Raw genomic sequence first — 18,242 nt, forward strand, 5'->3', positions numbered from 1 at the left:
GAGGCATCCTGTGTGATGGCAGCAAAAGGCCTGGTACTTCAGTCTCTACCATACCCCAGGTCTGGCTTCTGCATGAAATTGAAATGTTTTTCTCTTGAAGTTTTAATGGAAATCTCAGCTTCACTTGCACAATGGCAAGTTAGCCACAGTCTTTTAGCAGTGAATTTATAGACTTGCACAGCTGCAGTAACTGATGCGCTGCTTTAGACTAAGTCCTTCATTGTTGTTCAGTTTAATATAGTTTATATATGGCTCACAGCAGTGTTCAGAACAGGGGGATTATTCCTAAGGAAATTAAGTGGAATGAAGAAAAATAATACAAACTTTCATTACTTTTGGTTTATAATTGCTCCTTAAATTACAGTTCAAAGCCCGTTTTAGAATTTAAATCATGGTGCTGTTGTAGTGATAAAGTATAGTAAATATTTTTAAGCTATGACTTAAGATTTCTGAATCTTCTTTACTTCCATAGTTGACCAAGTCAAAACAGCTACATTTTAAACAGTTTTAAATACAAATGGATTCAGTGTCATTGCTAAGTCCATAATAAAAATTATCTTAATGGTCCAAGGAGGTAAACAGGCTATTGGATTTACTCGAAAGAACACAAACGTTCCACAGTAAACAAGTCTCCCTGTGTTGTTTGGATCTCTCCAATCTGGCATTCCCTCCTAATACCGTGTCCAGCACTTTGGATCAATAAATCCCACTTCACAGAAGTTAAAATAATATTGAAATCCTGTCAGCTAGGGCTGACCAGTGGTTACGTTTTCCACAGGGTAATGCATTTGCAAGGACATCAATCCTCTTCCTCTGGGTGGCTCTCTGTGATGGATGCATTTCCACGATGAAATGACAAGGCGCTCTCTCTGGCTTTCCATGGGTCAGTGTCCTTGGCAGGTCTTACAACACATCTGTCTGAAGTATGCTCTACTGCAGAACTTGAACTTCAGCACCAGTGGGCAATAAGCCACCTTGTTCACATCTTTGCACTCTAATGAGTGAGGGCAGAAAGGGGAAAACAATTAGAGGCACATAAACAAGTACATAAACAATGAGCCTGGATGTCCAGCAAGGACCACCCCCTCCCCCCACCCCATCCCGCCTCCTTGGGCCAGTGCACCTTGGCTTTCACATTCATGTGGTTTTTGTTTTTGTTTTCAAGCATACCCTGTCTGGTACACCCTACCAGAAATAGTCTTTTGATACATTTGAACACAAATTAAAAAAAAATGATTGCAAGGCTTTTCTCCCAGACTTTTATAAGTATGGTGTATGCCCACTGTGTCTTGAAAGAATTACCATTTGTTGGGATAAGTGATCACTTTAGACAGCTTGGAAACATGAGTCATTTTTCTTACAGCGCTTTTATTGCTTCTTTCTCAAGGGTTATTTTATTCAGCAGTGCAAGGTTATCCAAAATCAAACATGAGTTGCATTGTTTGATACCAAAGTACACATGTCCCAGGAGAATCTCTGCATCTGTGGGGTGTGGGGATGGGCCTCGGTGAATGAAAAGGATTGCTGACAGTGGCCTAGATTCAGCAACTACACTAGACAAAGAGGAAAACTTTGAGGGGTTGGCCTCAAATGGCAGCAGTCTGTGGGTAATGGAAACATGTAGAAATGTCTTTTTTTAATTTGGAAGTGAGACATGGCCTTCTTTTTTCCTATGTGTGTTTTCTCCTCAGTGCTAGAATTGCCACAGTTGAAGTCTGCAGTTCTTGCAGCCAGAAGGTGAATAAATGATTCTTTCTCCACCTCCCCTTGAGGCTGGTTGCACAAGATGGGGCTGAGGGGCCAGTGCAGAAAAAGAGACACTGACCTTTGATTCTCAGAAACCCCCGCCACCCCCTACAACCTCACTACTGCTAATAGTGACATTCCTCTCCAGTCCTCTCTTCAATTTTATCTGGGGATTTTAAAATACTTTGTAAATCTAGTAATTACGTTTGCCTCCCAGAATCAAAGTTCCACCCTCATTTTTCCAGGTGGTTATACTGAAGCATCCTGGGTAAACTGTTTAAGGTAATTAGAATCAGGCAGAACCCTGGGAAATGTTCAGTGTAACAGTGTTGTTGTTGCTTCCTTATCTTTCCTGGCTTCAGAAATCCACTAAAGTTCTAAGAGATCATGTACATGGTACATGAGCCATATGGTAAACATGGAAAATTAAATGCAAAGAAATGGGAAAGTTTTTTCTTATTATTAAAAAGTAAGGAAACAATTTTATTGATCTCACTTTCAAGGCTCTTTTGGTGAAAGACTGAAAATTTTAAACTGTAACCCTTACTCCTCTGAAAGCATAAGCTCTGCCACCATCGAACTCCCTTACTTGAGATTTGATTTACAAAGAGAATAACAGAAATTTGAATAGAAACTTTCTACACTAAGATTTTCAATAAATTTAAGTTTTGGCTGAAAGAAGGTAGGAGAGACATTAAAAATTTCTTTAAACTTTGTAGTAAAAAAAAAAGAAATTGGATGATATTTGGTGAATCAAGCTTGAATTTGAGGTGAAAATATCTCCATATATTTTATTTTATTTTATTTTTTCCATATATTTTATTTTATTTTAAAATTAATTAATTAATTAAAAAAATTTTTGGCTGCATTGGGTCTTCGTTGCTGCACGCGGGCTTTCTCTAGTTGCGGCGAGCAGGGGCTACTCTTTCATTGAGGTGCGCAGGCTTCTCATTGCAGTGGCTTCTCTTGTTGCGGAGCACGGGCTCTAGGCGCATGGGATTCAGTAGTTGTGGCGCACAGGCTCAGTAGTTGTGGCTTATGGGCTCTAGAGTTCAGGCTCAGTAGTTGTGGTGCCTGGGCTTAGTTGCTCCATGGCATGTGGGATCTTCCAGGATCAGGGTTCGAACCCATGTCTGCTGCATTGGCAGGCAGATTCTTAACCACTGTGCCACCAGGGAAGTCCCCATATATTTTAATTTGGAAATCACCTGTTATTTTTTTCCCCTCTCTGTCATGACCAGTGAAAAGTAACCAAAAAAAGTTTAGACTAAGAATATTTTTGTGGGAAAAAAAAGTTGTATCAGTGTTACCTAGAGGAATATATTGTCCAGATAATGCATTTATTAAAATGATGAGAAAAGCTAAGCATAAAGGATGAGGACAGCTGACACATATCACTCATCTTTAATTTCAAATCACCATCCTAATGGGGCAGCCCTCCAGCGGAGACTACCACCGTCATGCTCTGTTAACAGGGCTTGGTGGGACTGCTTAAAGTACCAAATAAACTTTGGCTTTGGTCTATTTTGCTAAAATATAAAAATGATTTAGTTGATAAATGGATAGAGGACGACTGGTTGTTTTAATAGTACAAGGAAATAAAATTAGAAGCCAGACTGCTGGGTTTAAGCCCAGCTTTACCATTTACTAACTTTATGACTCTGAACAAATTGCTTAACTTCTCTGTGCCTAGGAGGTTAAGCATCCTTATCTGTGAATAGGGAAGACGAGTGTTCCCACTCCCGCATGTAGTATGTGTATCCTATGATATCACCTAGCTCAGTGCATAGAATGGTCATTGGCTCTCAATAAGTGTAATATACTGAATTACTATTATCATTATCACTATTAGTTATTATTACTACCTGATGACAGTAAGTTGTGCTCTGAATCTCTCCACAAGGATGCAATATTTAGATTACTACTGAGAAAATGCTGTCCTATAGACACAAGTCAGTTTGAAGACAAAACAAAGAAGAATATTTCCTGAGGTACAACTTTATTGGGAGATTCATTACTCCATTTTTGGAAGAGTTTCTGAACCAGGAAAATTCTGAGATGAGCAAAATACAAGAAAATTCACAGATTTTTCTTTTGGATTTAGACTTTAGAATCTGATTAAATAGTAGATAATAAATAAATAAATATTATAAAATAAATAAAATAATATATATTTATATATAAAATATATATATATATAAATTTTTATATAAAAATATATTTTATATATAAAATAAATAAAATAAAATATTCATAAATTATTTCTTCCTCCAACCACCCCCTCCATCCACCCATTCAGGCTATTAAACACTCAGGGATTCAGCTCCTTAGGTAGGTGCTGGAAATGAGAAGCCTCCTTTGCATGCAGAGGCCCCAGCACAGCCCTTTGGCCAGGAGCAGTGTCCAGTCTAGGGGCCAGCTGGAGGCCAGCTGCCAGGGTGTCCCCCTCTGAACTTCCCAATACCTCTTTTAAGTTTGTTCTCAGCTAACTTGATTCCAAGTAACTTGATTGAAGGCAGGAATTCATTTGGGTCCTAGGAGCAGGATCAAGCTTAGGGAGGTACGGACTGCTTGTGTGTGTCCCAGGACCTGAGAGCACCAGTGGTGAGGGGTGGCAGATCTGGGGGTGAATTCTGGCACTGCCTCCTCCCAGCATTTGTTTGTCCTTGGCCAAGTGACTTCACCTCTCTAAACCTCAGTTTCCTCATCTGTGACATGAAGCCCATAGGATGTTGTGAGGCTTGTATGAGGTAACACCTACAGCACATGTGTGGCCCTGGCACAGAGTGAGCACTCAGTTTATCAGCTCTTGTTACTGTTACCAATAACACCTCTGAGAACAACCATCCTGTATTATTTCTCCGGGATCCCTGTCAAAATATATATAGGCTCTTCATTGGCACACATAAGCAAATTAATGAAAAGATTTTAACAGAGAGCAGGTAAATTATGATGAGATAGATAGGGAGAGATTTGAGGCAAGACCCACGGTTGAGGACTGCCAAGAAGATAATGGGCCTTGATGAGATATTAAATGGTGACTCTTGGGCTGTAGAAGGACACAGCCTTGATGGAGTGTAGGGGGCTCCCATGAAGGAGGGGCCCTGAGGAAGGTCCCATTCCTACTTCTTGGTTTTGCTGTCTAGGGACTGCCTAGACTGGAAGAGTCAGTCTTCAGAGTGATGAAAACCTACTCACCAATGACTGGTCTTATATTCTTTCAGTCTTTTAACTCCATGAGAGATTAACCTAGTAATGATAACATTAAAAATAATTTATCAAGTGCTTCCTATGTGCCAGGCATTGCCTTAGGCAGTTTTATATATTTATATATATTTAATCATTTTAAGTATATAAAATGTCAGCTTTACACAGATGGCAAAACTGAAGCTCAAAGAGGTTATGTATGAAACTCACTATGGGTCACACAGCTAGCTGGTCTAAGAAGTGGGACCAGAACTCAGGTTTGTCTGACTCCAAAACCACTCTATTTTGGCAGCATTCTTGGCATCTTAATGCAAAAAGGTTTCTGCCTGTCAATACTTCTTATTCTTGGCTGATACCCCTGATAATTCAATCTTTGGGGACATCCTTATCAGGAGGTTTGCTCTGCCACCTTAGAGAAGGGGTAAGTATTTTTTTAAAGGGGGGTTCTAGGTCATGGGCATTCAGAATAGCCTGAATACATTTCTTCAACTACCCCTTTTTCTCCCTAGATTTTGTAAAATTACATGAATGAAAGGTAATTTTAACACACCAAGAAGTTTTAAAGCCCCATCATTACAGAAAGCTGAGTATAATCTTAAAAATATCAGTACAAGCTTTAAATTATATTGGTGCATTCAGCCCATGTGTCACTTTTTTAGTTAGCTAGAGAGGAATGACCTGATAAGCCCTTGGATTGACTCACTGACATTTTGCTGATGTACGTAGTTGTGAGGCCTTAATTACATAACTTACCATTGACTAGTCTGTCTGCCTCATCCCCAAAGCCCATTTAAAATATTAAATAGCCTCTTCATTCCTACCCTTCAGCCAATACACAATACAGGTTACATTTGTGATAAAACCATTCTGGAAAAGTTGTGCATAAATTAAATCACATTTTCCCATTGAAATCAAAACAATAACAGACATGTTTTGATTGAATTTCTGAATGATCCTCAGTTGGTATTGATTTCTAGCTAATATCTAAAATATCTCAAAATTGGTTTCTCTCTACCCAAGTAATACATAATCTGCACATAAACAATTATACTAGGAGAGCTCTTGAAAGGAATCCTTTAGTTTAGGTAGAATTTTTTGTAATAATATAATCACTTTGTAATTGATCTGTTTTGAAGGTTTGATCTTTACTATCATGTTTTCTTCACACAGATACACTTGTATCTACTGCTTTTTAAGTAGCAGAATCTGAGCCAGCAGGGTCAAAGATTTTAAGATGAAGGAGCCCGATTTTCTCTTCTACTATCTTCATGTACCAGTTAAGTACTCTCTAGGGAGGAGAATGACAAGATACTCTTTCTACCTTTTTTCTTTGGAGTCTATCAGAAGGGTGAGAGGTCCTTACTGTGCGGTTTCTAGGAAATAGTTTGTGGACCTAACTAGTCTCTCCTTTTTTAAAATCTCCTCTCACCTCCCTGCCTGAAAATAAAGTTTCACTTTATCCAAGGCTAGAGATTTCTGGTGGGAATGACAATTTATGGACTATTCCTAAATTTTCTCAGAGAGACTTAGGGATGTATCAAGGGCTGAAAGCCAGTTCGTAGGCCCTACGATGTGAACTAGACCCGTGATTTAGAATCTTAAGCAACTTGTCAGGTATGCTAGAGTGGGTCTCACTGGTAATCTGGGTTCTGGTAGAGTTGAATGATAAAATTAGACAACCTGTTTCATAGGCAACACATGAATCTACTTATCATTGAAGTGCCGGTGAGTTTTTCCCCAGGTGCTTTACATTAATATTTCAAAACTCTGACCTAAAAGACATGATTTCAAAATACTCACACTGAACGTAGGCTTATGAATTTAGAATGCAATTGGATTGGGATTCATTGTGACTTTGATGGCTTGACTTAATCCAGGGAGTATAAGAGCTACTGTATTTATTTCTGTAAATAAACTGTATCCATTTCAGAAAATGTTGCCAAGCCTGCCTAAATCATATCAATGGAGGAGCTGGGATACACAGGGACATAGCCTTCCATGACCAAGTTGGACCATTCAGCATCTTTCTTTGGAGAATGCATGTTCTCTGTGCCTGTAAGTTCTTTCTGAAATTCAGAGGGAGAGCACAGTAAGCAGAGAGTTATGACTCTCACCTAAGGGTCTATCCTTTGGATTACAAAAGTACAACCAGCTGTACCTCTGTCAAACTGCCTATGGAGATGCAGAGCCTGGTGAGAGGTGAGATGGTGGCAAAGGCTGTGCATGTGCATGTGTGGTGCAGGAGTTGGTGGCGGCGGATGTGAACTCAGCATACTTTTCCTGATGAAACTGTACCTGAGTCTTTGATATTTTACATATTCAATCTGGAAAAGGATGAAATAACATGTTTTGCTTGGGAACCTGACAGTATTCACTGCAGTGGGAACAGTCCACTGACTTTTTACCCTTGAAGCAAGGTGATATCAACTATGGAACTTTATTCTGATTCCATCCTACCATGGACTAAGCCATTTCTTTCTCTCTTTGCTGTCTTGGTTTCTTCTTACCCAGTCTTATTCTCTGGATGCCACCCACAGTCAACTTGAGGTGCTTTGATCCCAATACAAATCCAGGGTTCCCTCCAAACCAGACAGCCGGGAATGTAACCCTGAATGCTAAGGTGGATTATGACCATTTTAAAAAATGGCAACAAAAACGTCTGGTCTTCCTCACCTCCTTGAAATCAAAGTTCAAATGACCTTCACCATTCATTCCTTTCACTGATTTTAATACATCAGCAGCCACCTTAAAACCCATATTCAGTAGCTGTTTTGTTCCATGGCTCTCAGGAGATTTCTGGAGCTGCTTAGACTCTCTCAAAATCATGTACTTGAGGGAGACTGAGACCTGCCAAAGCCACCGTTAGACAACCTGGTCTGGTAAACCAATGTATACTAACCACACCTTTCCTGCTCATCTTTCCACACCATGAATCATTATTTGGCAGCAATAAATACTGGATGACAGAGTGCCTTGTGCTATTGAGAAGCTGAAAAGACTCACCATATAAACTACAAGGGAACCTGAAACTGAATAAAGATGAATAAAATGGCATTTGGGATAGAAACTCAGGTGAGCTTGAGTACGTTAGTCTCAGCTGCCAGATGTACTTTAAAAAATTACTGAGTAGTATTTCAAATGCAGTGATACCCAGTGTGTCTATAATTCACTCTTAGCAGCAATGTAGTGTTACCCTCATCAGTGGCAGTCTGTTAAGATCAAGCCTATAATGCCTTCACTCTTAGCCGAAGGCTTTCAGGAATAAAAAGCTAAAGCAGATGTTAAACATGGCAAATTATATCTTCCTTCTTCCTCCTCCTAGTTCCCTCTCAATATTTACTTTTAATTTCTTGATGCTCCACTTCTGATTTTCTTTCTCTTACTATCCTTTGCTGCCTTAACCTTCCATTTATTCAATCTCTCTCTATTGTTTATTTTTATTTTTTAAAATGTTATTCAAATTCCACTGTTTTATTATGGCTTTCGGGGACTAATGTGCTTAATTTCCATATAGATGCCTAAATTCCTCACCATGATTAATAGTATCCAGTTCCCTAAATCTGAAACTTGGGAGTCATACTGAACATTTCCACATCATATTCTCATCCCTATGTCCAATTGTTCATCAGGATCTTTTTATTCTCCTTTCCATTTTATTCTTTTTTTCCAATTCATTACCCTCTTTTTGATCCTTGCTATATCTGCCTGAGTTCAAGCCTTCATCGTCTCTAGCCTGGACTCTTAGAGCAACTTTTTAACTCTTCTCCCACACAAGGCTATCTTCCCTCTGCCCCTTTATACACCAGCCAGCCTAAGTATGTCACTCCCCAATTTCCTTCACTTGTTCCCAGAACTGGTGGATAGAGTCCTAACTTCCTTCCCCTCCAAACCAAGTCCCTGTCTCTTTCTTTGTAGCCTCATCTCTACTACCTGTTCATCTGCCACCCTCTGCAACCATACTGAACTATGTTTGACTCCACAGCCCCGTGACTGCACACGATCACCTTCTGCCAGCAATGCCCAGCATTTCAACATCTTCTTGGCCAACTGTTTCACACCTTCCAGTGCCCTGCTCAAGCTTTCCTTCTCCATGATGCTTCTGCTGAATAACCCCTTCCTCTGTGTACCCATGGTAGTTTCTTTCTACCCCTATTACAGTACTGCCCATATTGTGAAAATTATTTGTTTGCATGTTGCCGCCCCTCCTAAACTGTGCTTCCTTTGAGGACAGGAACCTTTCCTAGTCTCAGTGGCTGGCACATGGTAGGTAGGTTTGCTAATTAAATGACTTTACGGTTGGATGACTGGAGAGAACATTTTTTAAACACCATCACCTTGACGAACGGACAGATAGATATCTATGTGACAAATCAAGTTCAGTAAAATGTTAACGGTAAAATCTAGATGGCAGGTGTTCACTGTAAAATTCTCTCAACTTTGCTGTATGTTTGAAACTTTTTATTATTTTAACAATAAGATATCAGGAGAGGAACCATCTCCTAACTTCAGTAGTTGAAACAATACTCAAGATTCAATCAGTGGCCCGTGTTACCCATAAAGACCCCACTGAAAGACTGTAGTTTAGATCCCAAGAGAGCTCTGTTAGTCCTACCCTGTCTTGCTTGGAGTAGAGGTGAACTAGTTTCTCAATAGCCTCCTTTCCAAGAGTCATGGGAACCTGATTCTGGTAGAAAAAAAGGGGTCCTCTTCTACGTCCTGCATTAACCAGAACCTGCTCCTTCCCCCACAATTGGACTTTCCTCCCAAGTTCCCCTTTGTAAGAGGCACTTCCTCTCTCCCTGATCTGATTTCCAGAAGCTCTATCAGGTCACTCTCACATTACTTTCATGCAAGAGCCTCTTCTCTTTTAAAATCCATGTTATCTGCCCATTTCATATCTCTATGGATGACAAGTTATGACTTCAATCCACTGTTTCATCCTTTTTCTCAGGGTACACACTGGGTTTTTCCAACTACAGATTACAACCGGCTCATGGACCACTTAGTCTATGAAGCTTGCCTTGATCCAAAATGTTAAAGTCATCAGTCATTCCTATGAGCACTCTTAGCACTTGTGTAAACCGCTCCATATAACACATTCTACCTTGCTTTTAAACGAAAAGAAGTATCTTTCCCGTAAGACTACAAACTTATAAGTGTTTTGAATTTTCCATAATAAATGGCAGAGGCTGGCCGCAGCAAGCATTCAATAAGTAGCTTCTGAATGAAATGAACAGATGGTTTCAGGTATTTAAATATATTCAATATATACTATTGGGAAGCTAAAGAGAACACAAAACAAGTTACAACAGATAGACTGTTTCCACTTTAATTCTAATTTTATAAAAGAGAGCGATCGTGTCTTAAATGAGTCAACAGCTTTAGGGAATAACAATTCTAAGATTAGTCATACTTTGCAGGATTAATAATTTCCTAAAAGTTTCCTCCTTTACTGAGAAGGATAAAAATATTGTCCTAACTGCTTACTTCAGATTAATATTAATAAAAGGTGATTTGGCCAGACAGAAATGACTATGAGGTATTTCTCCAAATAATCCAAGAAATATCAGATTAACACTTATCCATTTTAAGAGAATTTCTTTAAGGCAGAAATAAGTGCAGTTGCAAATGATATTCTGCCCACTATAAAAAGAGCACTACATTTTCAGCTGCAAAGCTTATGTATGATAATTACCCACTATAGAGAAATGTTTGGAGAAATTATTAAAATGGCCTAAAATGAAGTTATGAACATAACTTCAACATATATTATTGTGGGCACGTCAAAAAGCCAGTTCTGGGACTTCCCTGGTGGCGCAGTGGTTAAGAATTCGCCTGCCAATGTAGGGGACACGGGTTCGATTCCTGGTCCGGGAGGATCCCACATTCCACGGAGCAACTAAGCCTGTGTGCCACAACTACTGAACCTGCGCTCTAGAGCCCATGAGCCACAACTAGTGAGCCCACGTGCCACAGCGGCTAAGCCCGCGTACCACAACTACTGAAACCTGCACGCCCTAGAGCCCACGTGCCACAACTACTGAGCCCATGCCCCGCAACTACTGAAGCCTGCGCACTCGAGGGCCTGCGTGCTGCAACTACTGAAGCCTGCATGCCTAGAGCCCATGCTCTGCAACAAGAGAAGCCAACACAACGAGAAGCCCATGTACTGCAACGAAGAGTAGCCCCCACTCGCCACAACTAGAGAAAGCCCGTGCTCAGCAACAAAGACCCAACGCAGCCAAAAATAAATAAATAAATAAATAAATAATTAAAAAAAAAAAAAAAGCCAGTCTTTCAACAACGATTAAGACTTAAACTTTTTCTTTTTAATTATTTTATTTTATTTTTGGCTGTGTTGGGTCTTCGTTGCTGCGCGCAGGCTTTCTCTAGTTGTGGCGATCAGGGGCTACTCTTCGTTGCGGTGCGCGGGCTTCTCGTTGCGGTGGCTTCTCTTGTTGTGGAGCATGGGCTCCAGGCACGTGGGCTTCAGTAGTTGTGGCTCATGGGCTCTAGAGCGCAGGCTCGGTAGTTGTGGTGCACGGGCATAGTTGCTCCGTGGCATGTGGGATCTTCCCGGACCAGGGCTGGAACCCGTGTCCCCTGCGTTGGCAGGCAGATTCTTAACCACTGCGCCACCAGGGAAGCCCCAAGACTTAATCTTTTGACAGTCATGCCAGAAGTGTCTGTACTTCATAATCACAAGCTCTGTTTTCATGTTAAAATTCCTGATTTTAAAGACTGAATTACAAATAGCATATAAACATAGTTGAAAATGACATGCCCTAGGGCTCTTCCAAATCTAGGTTCAAATCCTGACTCTACGACTTCCTACTTTTGTAATGTGGGTAAGTCACTATCTCTCTCCGCGCCTTAGTTTCCTCATCAGTAATACCAACTCTCGAAAGGTTCTTATCACGATTATATAATACACACAGATATTTATGTATATGAGATATATAAAATGGATAATAAATATAAAGGGTCTAACATAATACCCAACATAGTTTAATATGATAGTTATATCCTCTCTTCCACCTTAACCTTTTATCTTCCAACTCTGAAAAACAGACTCCCAAACCCACATGACTGAATGCCAATAATTTACAATACATAAAGACTTGTTTGCTACAAATCTTAGAGAAAAGATATTTTTAAAATTTAGATCATTTAAAGAAAATAGTTTTGCTATGAAAAGTACTTCTGTTTGTCATAGATTTTGAGCCCTTCTCAAGAGAAGGAAAGCTAGATTTCCAGAACATCCGTTACCAAAGGGAAAAAAAGGAAATGGCACTAGAGCCAGAGATTTTGCAAATTAAAATTCTGATTTTGAATTAATATAGGGTAAGGCTTTACTTCTTTGAAAGAGTAAGTTACACAGTAAGTATCCTGTGTTGAGGCTCAGATATAAGAACCAGGCCACTTGCAAAGATCCAAGTTTTCTGCATCTTGTCATGCAAGATGATTGCTCTTCCTAAAATGAAATTCCTTATGGAAACATTGAAAAATAGGATTAAAAAAAAATCCCTCAAACTGGATAGATCTGATCAAAAGAAACAATTTCTTTTTAATAGAATAATGACCATATCATTTTCATTTGAAAAGTAGTCACAAATTATAGTCAGCATAGCTCTTTATTTTTGTTTTATTTGTTTTTTAAGCAGAGTCCGATGGCTGGGTTTCTTACATAATTAAAATTCATGGCTTCAGATGTTTGTATATTTGATCATGCTTCCATTTTCATGTGAGAAGGCAGTCTGAACTTCCTGACTATGCCGTATTTGTCTCTTACTCCCCATAGTTTCTGTTATTATGCCTTACACATAGTAGCATTCAGGAAATTTCAATGAATGCTTAACTGAATAAACAAAGTACCTTTATTTAAATAAGATATAAGAAAATTCAGGATTTGAATGGGCATCTGCTGTTAATAAAGGGATTTCCCCATATATAACAAAGAGAAATTTCAGAGTCTGAAGACTTTTGTCCTCCTATATAAACAGCTATATATAAAAACATTCTTCTATTTTTCTTCAAGGAGAAAATTAGCATTTGTAACATAAGTAGTTTCAAACATATGCTTTCATTACATGTATCACAAGCATGAATTTTAATCTTTACAACAGCAGAGGTCCATTGTTGTAGCCAAAAAGAAATAGACGTTTTCAGTTTTAAGCTTGGTTCATTAGAAATCATCTCTATCTTTCTAGCACAAGTCAAACATAGAATGCTGAGTTGGACAGAACCTTAGAGATTATCCACTCCACTCCCTCATTGCATAGGTAAGTAAACTTAGCTCCAGAAAAGTTGACTTAATAAGGTCATGCAGTTAATGGAAGAGTCTGGAAGAAAACTTAGGTTTCCTGATTACATATCCAGTATATATGTAGCTTTCACAAATGCTCTATGCAGACACACTACAACAGTGGTTTTATGGGGCTCTTCGAACTCTGGGAATCAGTATAGGTGAATCACTAGAGACCAGAGGCCCCTTACCTTCTATACTGGAGGTACTGGGAAACTTACCTTCAGTACTGGAAATGGGGGTACTGTCACATTTGCTTTCACACTGCTGCATAGATGGAGGTCGAACAGTTTCTGGACAGTCACTCGATGCCTGTCCAGTGTAGGAAAGACATTGCACAGTCCGCATTTGCTGTCCAAGTCCACACTGAGCAGAACACTAAACCAAAAGACAGGGAGAAACAAAATACTGATCTCAACAATTTTCAGGAGGTAAAAAAGATACTATGTCATTTCAAATACCATAGATATTAGCTTTTAAAGCCCATATGTAGTTCACCTTGGAGAGATATATGATTAGGTCGTTCTATTACAGAACTGGTTTGGAAACTCAAGGATCATGTTATTGCCCTAGAAAATGGAAGCAACTTAGTTTCCAGAAGACAACAGATGGAGATTTCTTGGGCTATTATTTCAACAGTTCCAAGCAGTGCTGGTGAACTTAAATAAGAGTATAATGAGAAAATATTTGTGATGAAGTAGAATAATCAGAGCTTCTAGGGCTGGGACATCACTATTGCTGCCTATTTATATATTATAGATTTGTGGGAAGACAACCTGATGGTCTATTGGAGTGCTCTTCATCTGATCAAAATATTAGTTCAGTATAACAGCAGTGACTGCTGTGAGGCCTGGTGATGGGGCCAGTTTGAAAATAAAAAAAAAAAGAGCATAAATAAGTACCTTGAGTTTTGTGAGGTATTTTCAGTCACACAAATCTGAGACAAATGTGAGAAGAGGTCTGGTGTTAGCCAATTAGCATGTCTCCCTCTCCTTTTTCATCTATTCGGGGATTCGGTTACTTAGAATTGAAGTTACCCTCTGAGGGGCTTAGTTTCAGCTGGGACTGATCAGCTGTCCAGGCTGAAGAATAAAGCTGTGGTCTATTCTTTGGGCCTGCCGCCCAGAATACCAGAAAGCCTGTGAGATTTGGGATCAAAGGGATGAGGAGCTAATTGTGCTGAAGACAGGTGATGGTGATATTTACAAGGTAAACAATCCGAGGCCCTGTTGGATTTATTTGCAAAAACTCTCAAAGCACTTACAGGACTTGCCAGGATATTCACAGATACTTTTAAGTTTCTAAATACAGAATGAAAAATAAATGCGCCATAAAGATGTAGTAAAGCATCTTTGAAAATGTATTTTCACTGGTTAATCTCAATTTTAGGAAACTGAATTGAAAACATAGAGGAGAAGAAAAGGACTTGACAACATTTAAAAGGACAATCTCAAACTGACAACTGTAAATTTGGTGAAATTATCAACACGCAAAAACTTTCAAATGCCCTTTATATAACAGTGAATTGCAACAAAGAATATATAAGAAAGGAAATTCCTAGCCGGTTTAAATAAAAATCATAAGAGCATGTCTGTACTGATTCTTTAATAGCATAATATCAATTATAAATTGTGAAACTGTCACACTTCTACAGAGAACACTTATTGCATTCAATGCTTACTTAAGCTTATGATGTATATTCCACTTGAGCACTTTGTAAATCAAACTAAATACTGTTATACAAAAGCAAATTATTAATTATTTGTTGGACAATGCAAATGTTAATTATTTTATGATCATACTTCTTTTGTTTCCCCACAGGGCTGAGCACAGAGCAAGTATATTTATTTGCCTTAATGGAGACTGAAAATCTTTGCCCGCTCCCCAAAGAGTCTGTAGATACTGCTGCACTCTAGCAATATTGAATTTTGGCCATAATTTTGGTAACTACTTCTATGAAACGCCATTATTAATAAGTAATGGCAGGCCCAGAGCACAAACAAAATCATGCTGGTGTAGTTATATGCCACTATGATTTATTTGGGTCTCAGATATTAGAAAATGACCAGCTCAAGGTTAATTATAAAGCCACAGGAAAAGGGCATTGATTCACTAGAAATTTACTTTCTGGAGCATTATTTTTTAACATAACCCAATAAATTTCTTTTTTGACATTCAAAAGAACAATACTTAATTTTCCTTCTATCCAAATATATCGATTTGCTTTTAAAGGATTTAAGGTGACCTTCAGCAAGATAACACAATTTAAAACTGAGAAAGAAGAAAGAAAAAATAGGAATTGGAACATAAAATAGAAATGAGTCCAATCAATATAAAAATACACACTAAAAGCCCTATATACCTGTTTCCCAAATTCATAGTGTCCATCAGCTAAATCCATTGAAGAATAAGTATTAATAACATTTCAAAGATTGTCAATCATATTATCAAGCTAATTAAAACCTCCACATCTTTTCTGTGAGGTTAAGAGAAGTCATTTTGCAAGTGGGAAAATTAAGACAATGATGTTGTTAACTGATTTGGTCTTGAATTAGTTGAGGGAGTTGGCACTAGAATCCAAAGTTTTGGTAGCTTGTTCAAATCTCTGGCCATTAGACTACTTCTCTTTAATTTTAAGTTAATATGTTAGAATCCAAGGAGTAGGTGAAAGTGGGAAGTGTGTAGGTGTGGGAGAAACATGGCTCAGTGTGTCTATGTGTGACTGCTGCTGCCTATGCACTGTCTCACACTCACATCTCATACCTGGATCTCTATGTGTTCTTACTCATCTCTTGAGCCCCTACAATGACCCAATCAGGAACCTCAAGTCTCTCAAGGTGCTGCTTCAGCAGGAGCCCACAGTCCAACTGCCCTACCTGGCCCCAGTCTCCGGTCACCCAGCGAGGAGGAGGACAGCGGCCCAAACTGCAGCGGATGCGGACAGGGGGTTTGCTCTCCTCGGAACATTGTGCTGCTGGGAATGTTTTAGAAAGGTCACTGCTCTTGCACAGAACAATCCGATGCTTGAATCCTGGACCACATTTGGGAGTGCACTGTAAATAAAACAAATACTAATGAATAATGATAGTCTAAAGATAGAGAAAAATTTGAGGAAAGTCTTTCTCCAAGTAAATGGCTGTTTGGGTAAACAACATACACACATACTAAATTCTAGGCAAAGTCTTACAGATATGAAAATTCCTTAAGTTTTTAAATAGAAGAACTTTTATCTTCTCCCCTAAGGTCTTTAAGAGCTAAAACCAAAGTTTGCTTTTCTTGGCAGTATACTTTCTTCTTTTATTGTGTGTAGGCTTATTCCGTGATTCCTCCCTATTCTTGGCCATATTCAGTTGTGATAAGATTCTGCTAATTTTTGGAATGTGGAATCCTTGGTTTCTTACTTGCTAGGTGTAGTCTTCTGAAAAGAATTCTTATGTTACTAGTGGACCATCAGAAGTTGTCTTTGTGAAGCAAGCTAAGGTTTGATTTAGATGTGTACAGTTGTCCCTCAGTATCCGCAGGGGACTGGTTTCGGGACCTTGGAGGCCACCAGAATCCATGGATGCTCAAGTCCCTTGTATAAAATGACATAGTACTTGCATATAACCTACACATACCCTCCTGTATACGTTAGATCATCTTTAGATTACTTATAATACCTAATACAATGTAAATGCTATGTAAATAGGTGCCAGTGTACGGCAAATTCAAGTTTTACTTTTTGGAACTTCCTGGAACTTTTCTCCCAAACATTTTCAATCTTTGGTTGGTTTGAATCCATGGATGTGGAACCCAGAGATGTAGAGGGTCAACTGTATTCTTAGAGTGTGCTAGCTAAGGATACATGATCACAGGTAAAGGTTTACTGTACAGAAAATCTTTGGACATTTGCTTGTCCATCAGTTAAACATAATGAATTTGGCTGTTCTTTAGTTGGACCAGTCTGCTCTTCATACTGAGGAAAAGATCCTTCTTCCTATGTCATGAAGTCTATTACTTACCTCTTTTCCAAGTTAATTGGAGTGCTCTGTTCTAGAGCCACCTATTCAACGTGGTGGCTGACTGAAGTCCTCCAGCTTTCTCCCCTGCACATCTGAGCCCTTCCTTATAATCTGTACTTCTTCTCAGTGAAGTGAGAACCTTACCCACAATATTTTGAAGCCCTGTTTCTATACCTTTCATTCAAAAGCCATTTCCAAATTTCCTACAGGAACTACACTAGACCGGGGGGAGGGGAGACATAAGAATGAATAAGTCAGTCTGTACCTCAAGGAGCTCACAGTTTTAATGTAGGAGATAGATATGTGAACACAAGGTTAAGTAACATAAAAGAGGATGTAAGAATATATAAATTCTTGTGCCCCTAATCATCAATTTCTTATTTTATAATTATGTATTCATAAGTCTTCTCATTCCTACCAGACTATAAGCTCCTTAAAATTACTTCATTTCTGCTTCATTTTCGTACACAACCTCACCCTCATCCTCAGGATCCAGCAGAGGGTTTTGAGAAAGCACTCTACAAATATATACCCTCCTTTATTTGGGAAGATGACGGTTTTGATTTACTTTTAGGTAAATCAACATGTACTAGTTGTGGGATGGGAATGTCTTCATGAACAATGTACACACCCCTGAGTGGCTCTGTCAGGGGTAACCCTTGAACCTGGTTCATGTCATAGAAAGAAAGAAAAATATTAGAATTCTTTCAGGTGTAAATCAAGGATCTCATGAACACTCTTCATCACAATGAATGTGGTAACAGAGTGCATTTCCTCCAACTTAGAAAACATTACATTAAGACGCATTTTGAAGGAGAATAACATCCAGTTCTTTCCAATATGGTTCCCAAAAAGGTTTTAGTTAGGGATTTAGAAATCAAGAGAGAAATTCCCGATCCCTGTTATTATTTTTCACAGCCTAATCAACATCCTTATTTCTAGCTGCTGCCTCACTCTACCCATATAACTCAGTCACTAGGTTC

At 38.9% G+C, this 18,242-nt stretch overlaps 1 protein-coding gene across 1 annotated transcript in view; it reads right to left on the reverse strand.

The window, feature by feature from the left end:
* Positions 1–570: 570 nt before the first annotated feature.
* The window catches only part of ADAMTS6 (ADAM metallopeptidase with thrombospondin type 1 motif 6), a 259,758-nt gene continuing 242,086 nt past the window's right edge, over positions 571–18,242 (reverse strand). The window contains exons 22-24 of the mRNA XM_061187844.1: positions 16,135–16,311; positions 13,480–13,636; positions 571–994 (exon numbers count right to left, since the gene is read on the reverse strand). Of these exons, the coding sequence (XP_061043827.1) occupies positions 885–994; positions 13,480–13,636; positions 16,135–16,311 (444 nt within the window). The 3' untranslated portion in view covers positions 571–884. The remainder of the gene's footprint in view (positions 995–13,479; positions 13,637–16,134; positions 16,312–18,242) is intronic.

Source organism: Eubalaena glacialis, chromosome 4 (assembly GCF_028564815.1).
Source record: "Eubalaena glacialis isolate mEubGla1 chromosome 4, mEubGla1.1.hap2.+ XY, whole genome shotgun sequence".
Taxonomy (NCBI): Eukaryota; Metazoa; Chordata; class Mammalia; order Artiodactyla; family Balaenidae; genus Eubalaena; species Eubalaena glacialis.